At 44.5% G+C, this 8,330-nt stretch overlaps 1 protein-coding gene and 1 pseudogene across 1 annotated transcript in view; one reads left to right on the top strand and one right to left on the bottom strand.

The window, feature by feature from the left end:
* Positions 1-8,330, bottom strand: part of ADAMTSL3 (ADAMTS like 3) — a 173,645-nt gene that overhangs the window by 70,372 nt on the left and 94,943 nt on the right. Inside the window, exons 8-9 of the mRNA XM_015593473.2 lie at positions 6,577-6,734; positions 487-598 (exon numbers count right to left, since the gene is read on the bottom strand). Of these exons, the coding sequence (XP_015448959.1) occupies positions 487-598; positions 6,577-6,734 (270 nt within the window). The remainder of the gene's footprint in view (positions 1-486; positions 599-6,576; positions 6,735-8,330) is intronic.
* On the top strand, positions 4,502-4,620 carry LOC112484044 (annotated as a pseudogene).

Below are 8,330 nucleotides of genomic sequence, written 5' to 3'. Positions count from 1 at the left end.
CTAAGCGAAGGCCAAGCAGGACCTTCCTGTTACATTAACTAGCTTCCTTTCGCTTTTTGATAAATTTATACTCCTTATACTCTAAGGAAAGACAAGGTGGAAATCTAAGGGTTAGAACGAACAAATCTATGAACTTGATCGGCCTGGGCAAGTCGCTTGGTCTCTCCGTTTCTCAAGTTTTCCACAGAAAAATTAAAATGATACATGCTTTAAGGACAATCAAGAAGAGAAATGCAAGAACGCCTGCAAAACGTGTTTCCCGATTTTTACTGAAAGTAAAGGGTGTTTTGTAAATCCAGTTTTCTCGATTATCTTTAAGAATAAAGGCCAGGGCACATTCGTAAACACCACTGCATTCCAGGCTGCTGAGTGAGACCCCGTGCCATTACACACCTCCACGCTCATTTTAAAGTCAGCTTCACAATTGCAAATGTGTCCTTTCTAAATCTGAGCTCTAAATATCTGCGAACAGAGTCTGAGCCTCACCTCCTCCACACGTCACAGTGCAGGGGAAGAAGTCGGTCTGTCTCCACTGATGGCTGATGGGCTGGTAAAAGAAGAACTGGACCGTGCTGTCCTTGGCTGCGGTGTACCTGGTCTGGACAGACAGAACTGCGTTAACACCTCTGCATATACAATGAGCTCGTGCTTCCCGCACCTTCCATAACAAGGCGAATACACTTCACCTATGCAGACAACCACACGTCTGTCACAACCAACCATGGTACATGAAGATTCCAAGACTTTTAAGATATGATACTGTTTCCGTTAGATTTGTCACAAGTGGGTGCTCAAGAGATCTACAGCCAATCTCCTAGAAGTCATTTCTTCCAGATGATTCCATGCCCATGAATGAGTTCACAAAACATGTAGGTGGACTTTTTAAAAAAATTTTATTTATTTAACGTTCTTTTCTTCCTGAGACATTTGATTATAATGTGCACAAGAGCAGGGACGAAGGCTTAATCTGCGTTTGCTTACAGCATGGCACAGAAATAAATTCTTACGTTTTTAGCAATAACATCTTTAAGCAGCTCCTCCTGAAAAATCCTTCTGAAAGCTCAACCACAGACACTAGAGTGCACACCAATATCTGGTGTTTACACGCGAGCATTCTAGGACCTAAGCCTTGGATCCATGCGTGAAGGTTCTCATCCTGTCCTTGGGCCTACAGCTGTCCCTTGTCCCACTGGTCACTGGCAGGGCCATGGGGAGCTTCAGTGCCAGTAAACTCAGCTGTGTTCTTCCCTGGCTGGGGGTTGGCGGAAATTCAGATTCAGCTGTGACGAAACGTGTCATGACATGAAGGCCAGGACCATTCTGAGCTGGCTTCCCTGAGTTGTTGCAGACAGAGGTGGACGCCCTCTGAGGCCTTGTCCCCTGGAGGTTCAGGATGAAAAATAGAGCAGATGCTCCTTTTCTGCTCTGGGGAGTGAGTGCCATCATGTCTCACCACTTTGCTTCCTCTACCATGTACCTCGTCTTTACTGTTACCCACAATCCCCCGAGGCAGAGGGAGCCAACGGTCCACATCCAGGCGGGACTCTCGCTACAGGGGACGTGCATCCTGGCTATGGGGCAGCCTCTCCGTATTGTAGAAGAAACATCTTGATTTAGTCCCCCAAGCCTGGCCCTGAAAATGCCATGGGAACCAAATCAACTTACAAAAGCCTTCTCTCTCTCCATGAACCTGATTATTAAATCCTACTTTGATAATCAGAAGTTGAACATTAATGCTCACTCTTTGCATTCTTGCTAAAAACAGCCCAATCACCAACTACTACCTTCAAACCCCATGGCAGAGAGCTCCTCTGGGAAGAGGATGGTCAACTACACAGAATGGCAAGGGAGGGACATAAACAAACATTTACAAAAGCATATGACTCTTGCTTGATTAGGAAAACTGTTTTATAACAGTGGTAAGAAAACGAATTCAAATTCAACTACCTTACTTGGCCACGTCAAAATAATTCTCAAATTTATGGCATAAGTTTTTATATAAAACTTTTTTTATATGTGTGTACAAAGTTGTATGTATAATTTAGCTGTGAATTCTGGTGACCACTAGAGCAGTATCTGAACTGCTTTAACCAAGACATTTCTTTCGACAGACTCCATTACAGCAAAAATATGTGATATTTCAAAAGTTTCCACCTTTGAGGTAAATGGCAAACACTTAGGACGAGATGGAATTCTCATCAAGAGGCATGATGAAACAGGTAAATTTTCTTTTCCATTGGGCACTATTATGGGTTGAATTATGTTCCCTGGAGGAAGAAATATATATATATATGTTTCAGGCCTAACCACCAGAACCTCACAATGTGATCTTATATGGAAATAGGGTCTTTCAGATCTAGTCAAGTTAAGACGAGGTTATCAGGGTGGTCCCTAATCCAGTGTGATTGCTGTTCTTATTAAAAAGGGAAATTTGGACACAGAGGCAGATAGCCGCAGAGGGAAGGTGATGTAAAGACAAATGGATAATGTCTGAGACGACAAGAAGCTAGGAAGGGGGCATGAAACAGATTCTCCCTCAGGGACCTCAGAAGGGACCATCCTGCCCACACCTTGATTCTGAAATTCTAGCCTCTGTAACCATGAGACATAAAAGCCTGTTGTCTAAGCCACCCAGTTTATGGTGCTTTGTTACAGTAGCCTCGGAATCCAATGCAGGCTCTGCATCTAAAAACTGTGTCTTGCTGTGTTTTGAAACACTGGCGAATCTATAAATTCAGCCACTGTCCGCACCGCATTGCAAGGCTGCAACCTATTACTTGAAAGAAAGGAAAATGGGCCGTTTCACATCTTCTCGTTCACGGATAAGTCAGAATTCTCCTGAAAGAAAAGAGACTCTATATAGGTAGAGAACACGAGTATATCTAGAACTTGCGTAGCTGAAAACTACTGGAAAAAGCAATCAGGAAACACTGTCCTACAGAAATGCAAAATATCTAAATGGGAGAAAGATGATAGACAACTGGTATAAAAAGGAAAATTTCAGAGCACGAGGAAAAGATTTTTTCCTGCCTGAAGACGGACATATTATGTTTTAAAAGAGAGAAAAGCCACCAGCAATCGTTAAAAATAGTTAACCATAGAAAGAGACGTCTTTATCAAAGCCACTTATTAGATTATTCTCATAGGCATATAGTTAAAGCTGATATTCACAAACATCTACTCACACATGTAAATGTTCCACTAATTCTCACGGCATCAATAGTGCTAACCCTAGGATCCAGGCAACAAAGCAGTGCCAATTACCTGATCAAGACTCTCTACTGCTACTTGGTGGTGACATGCACACGCTCTAGAAGCAAAATGAGACCTCAGGGGCTCTAATCCAAAATACTGACTCAGCAGTGCTGGGACAAAGGTCACCCACGAGAACCAGAGTATTCAGGAAAACAAGAATATGGAGTGAGAAATCCGCAGGAAAGAAGGAAAAGCTCAACTTTCAAGAATGATCCGATCATGAAAACTTAGCTTCTTAAGGGGTAGAAAAAAGAAATTTTTGTCTCCCTTGTGCAGTGAGTGGCTAAACTTCAGAATCGGAGAAACGATAACCACATAATAGTCTAGCACCCCACTGACGTCTTCACATCTAACGCTCTCCGTAGGAACATAGTACTTTTCACAGCTCATGTATTGACAGCCCATGGAATGAAGTGTATTCTATGAACCGTGTGAAGGGGGGAAGGAGGCGCCTCAAGACATCTCAGGGCACCCATGACGGAGCCATATGAGGCCTGAGCAAGCAGGGCGGGTCCTCATGTCCTCATGCCCCCCGGGTTCACCCAGCTCTGCCATTTTTAAGACCAGCTGCTCCTGAGACATGGGGATGGAAAGATACACAGTGGAACACTTGGCCGTCCTTCAGCCGTGACCTCACGTGCATGTTCGACCTCCCAAAGTACAGCCACGCCTTCAGTGCACGATGGGCTGGGGGACATAAGGGCAAAGACTGCCTTCCCTCACCAAAGCACAGCCTGGTAGAAACAACAGTGTTCCAGGTGGCGGGGGAGGGGAACCCATGAAAGAGGGTGTTTCCTAGAAACCCCCATCCTGTGGACTTGTACGTCTGGGAAAAACCACATCGGAGCTGTTCGTGCCTCCTGTTTTACCAGACTTTCACTCAGCAAGCACGCCACGTCCGTGGGAGTCGAGGGCTGTGAGCGTGAACACCAGGCTCTGCTCACGCATGCGTCAGCCGGGGCTGCGTGCAACGCCCGCTTCGGTAAATATATAGTTTTTAAAACCTCTTCACTCAAGAGAGATCCAATGCTTTCCCAAAGCTGAAGTCAAAGACCAGAACTGTGGATTAAATCCGGAACCGGAACTCTGAGACAGGGAAACAGAAGAGAGAATCCTAACGCAGATGGCGGCGACGTGCTGCTGCAGGTGTTCAGTCGAAGGTGAGTGTACGACCAGGCCAGGAGATGTAAGACCATTTCTGATTAGGCAGGTGATATGCACCTGGACTCTTTAAGAATTACTTTAAGTCTACGGCCATGCCACCCTGAACAAACCTGATCTCGTCTGATCTTGGAAGCTAAGCATGGTCGGGCCTGGTTAGTACTTGGATAGGAGACCACCTAGGAAGACCAGGTGCTGTAGGCGTAAAAAAATTTTTAAAAAAAAATAAAGGATTGTAAGGTGACAAGGTCCTTGGCATCTGTGAGGTCAACCAAGGGTTGCCTCGCCTAAAAAGAATATAAATAAATAAATAAATAAATAAATAAATAAATAAATAAATAAATAAATGAATGAATGAATGAATAAAATAGAATTACTTTTAGTATTAAAATATTTTAAGTAAAACTAAGCTCACTTCCCCAAAGCACCTATCCCCTCTAAAATAGCCATTTCTTGAGCATCTTCGGTGTATCCTTCCAAATCTTAAAAAAAAAGTATACACACATATGCATATTTATGTGTGCGCATATGTGCATGCGTGCATGTATATGCACAATTGCGGAAATATATAGTTTATGTGTATGTATGTTTGTGTGCATGGTGTCGACAAAGAGCATGTATACTACAACCAAACGATATCCTGGAAAGTTAACCTTTGGCTATTTCTCTTACCCCATCATTGTATTTATGTCTCCTACCCAGTCAGAGATCTTCGAATCAATTTGAGAAACCTACAGATACTCTAGAAAAGAAATTAAAGAGAATTTTTTTTAAAAAGTGTGTGTGTGTGCGCATGTGTATAGGACTTGAGAATCAAATGGGAAACCCTAAATGAAGTAAGACAAGCATATAATTTAGGCATAACAATGGGCCAGAGAGAGGGGGCAGAAAGAAAGAGAAATGACAAGCACTGGTCCCCAAAAGCCTTTTGCAGCACTGCTGTCAAAAACGGTCCTTAAATGTCTCCGAATGGCAGCCGACACTTACGCCTTTAAGATTAGGGACCCACGAGGGGGTGGTGGGAACCCAGGCAAACGAGAAATCATGCTCTGACGCCAAGGGCAGCTGTCACCAGCAGCACCTGATGATTGCTGTGGCACAGTGCAGATCTTCCCACTTCTAAGGAGAAGCAGAAACCACCTGGCGTTTGTAAGGTGAAACCTCTGGTCTCTTGAGGGCTGACCATTTAAAATGACATAAGGGCAAAGACTGCCTTCCCTCACCAAAGCCCAGCCTGGGAGAAACGACAGTGTTCCAGGTGGCGGGGGAGGGGAACCCAAGTTTCACAACAACAGCCCAGTGTGGGCCGACGCCTGGCTGGTCACATGGCAGGCTGCATGTGCAGCACGGGATGGCGGTCTGCAACTCGCGGATAACTCCACGTGTCCTTCTCTGCTGGCACGACCGACATCATGCCAAGCGGAGACACGGTCCTTTTGAAGGTACCGGGTCTTTTCATAGGTAAAGTCAGCCTTCGTAATTAGGACTATTTTCTTCCTTTCCTTTCCATTTTGGAGTGAGTTTGTGAAAAGGGATAGGACAACCTCCCACCCCTCGACCCTTGCCTTTTCCATTTCTCAGGTATTCTCAGTTTTATCAGGAAAATTTCATGTTGGGTCACCTTGGAAATACATGAGCTACTACATTTCATATCCTCTGAGGGAGGATATAAAGATGCTTCTGATTTACCCAGAGAGGGAACACAATAGGCTCACGGTTACAGGGAAAAAGAATTCTTCTGAAGGCACCTTGCGACAGGGGCTCAGACGAGTGCCCACCATGAGGTACTGTCTGGGGGGACAGAAAGGAGGCTAAGGAACCAGCCTGTCTTCTCTGCTCTCCTGCAATAGCACAGAACTGTTTTAGGACTTTGGAGCACGTAGCCCCTGAGCACTTCACCAAACTCCATCGAGAGGTTATAAATACGAAAACAATCTTTCCCCCATCAAAGTGACATTTGTTTCTTAGCTAACGAGGTTTTAGAGCAGAAACCTGAGACAGATGGACGATTATTTTTGGAATCGAAGCCAGGATGGAAATAGTAACGGTACCTGCTCCACGTAAAAACAATCATCGGTGACTTCCTGCTGGACGCACGGATTTTAAAATTCAAGATGTGCTGAGCTTCAGGGCCCTGAAGTTTTATAAAGATCACCCTACCTTGAAGATGAAATCAGCCATGAGAGGTCCTGGGATCTTAAAGGTTTGCCTCTCCGAGCCTCTCTGCAATTCAATCGTCGTGTTTTCCACAACAAAAACTCCGGAGCTGTTAAAGCTGTGTTCTCCTTTGTTTCCTTGAAGTGTTTTCGATTCGATAACTAAAATGTAAAGATAAAACTTGAATGAGAGAACTGTCTTTTTTCGAACTGACATGACATCACATCAGCGTCAGGTGCATCACGTGACGTTTTGGTATTTGTACCTATTGCGAAAGGATCACCACGGTTAAATCTCGTAAACATCCATCCCCACACGAGCTCACGACTTTTTTCTTATGCTGAGAACTTTCCAGAGTTTCTCTCTTAGCTACTTTCAAATACACAATACGGGATTGTTAACTGCAGCCACCATGCTGTATATTACATGCCCAGGACTTACGTTAAAACGGTAAGTTTGTACCTTTCAACACCATTGACCTGCTCTGTTCACCTCCCCACCCCAACTTCGGCCACCACCCACCTGTTCTAAATGTGAGAACTACCCTAAAATCGTTTTTTATTTCGGAAAGATGTTTTACTACACATATAGCCTCAGATACTAGTACAATATCAACACATCCACTCATTTTACAAACCTTGATTCATATCGGTGGAATAAATATGGAAGTTTTTCGATCGACCATGTCAAGGAGCTAACAAGATGCTAAGTCCAGTGAGGTCTATTCAATCCTTTGGAGCCACTTCTACCATAAAAGGAAGGAGAATATGTCTCTTTCTTTATATATAGATAGATAGATACAGATAGATAGATATCTAGATAGGTAGATATATATCTAGATACAGATAGATATATATCTAGATAGGTAGATATATATCTATCTGTATCTATAGATATATATAGATATAAATGATATATATATGATATATATAGATATGAGATAGCTATTAGTCCAAGTAAAGCTATATTATTCCTTTCCTCACCCATTCAGAAGCTCTTAGTCCTTTCTTTAGACAAAATCACAATGAATCTTGAATTTTTCTAAACCTTTTATTTTGATATAATGACAGATTCACAGGAAGTTGCAAAAACAGCAGAGAGGTCCTGTGTATCTTTCATCCAGTTTTACCCGACGGTGGCATCTCATGTAACCATGGCACCGCATCAATACCAGGAAACACTGACATCGGTATCCTGGGCCCTCCAGGCCTGTGCCACGCGTCACTGCAATCCCACGTCACCTCCACCACCACACAACTTTCCTGTCACCCTAAAGACCGCTCCCGGGGATGCTACCCCGTGCTTCACATTTGCTTTCACGCCAACGGAAGTGCTTCCACACGCTCTGCGGAAAAGCGATCGCCGGTCGTTTCCACGTAGCATTCCTCCTTTATTTACATCTCTTTCTTTCTTTCCCCCTTCCTTTTCCTCTCTCCTTTTGTAAATGTCACCGTACTTGGCGGGCCTGGTGAGAGTGAGAGAGGCAGTCAGCTCGGGCCTCGGCGCTCTCCCCGGCTCACTGCTCTCCCCGGCTCACTGCTCGGGATTTTCACCGCCACGCTTCCAAGAGGAAGAGCCAGGGCAGACGATCCCCCAGGTCCTGTCCGACCGTGCAGCCTGCACTGGAGTCATTGGTGTTCAGAGTTTCTTTATCGAGCTCAAACATAGGACACGACAGAACCCCGAACTCCACGTGGTCTCAAACTTAAAAATGGGGAGCTGGTAAAACACCAGCACACGGCCCCGCGTTCGGAACG

This window comes from Pteropus alecto, unplaced genomic scaffold, assembly GCF_000325575.1.
Source record: "Pteropus alecto unplaced genomic scaffold, ASM32557v1 scaffold60, whole genome shotgun sequence".
In the NCBI taxonomy this organism is placed as follows: Eukaryota; Metazoa; Chordata; class Mammalia; order Chiroptera; family Pteropodidae; genus Pteropus; species Pteropus alecto.
This window is presented reverse-complemented; position numbering and strand designations above follow the sequence as displayed.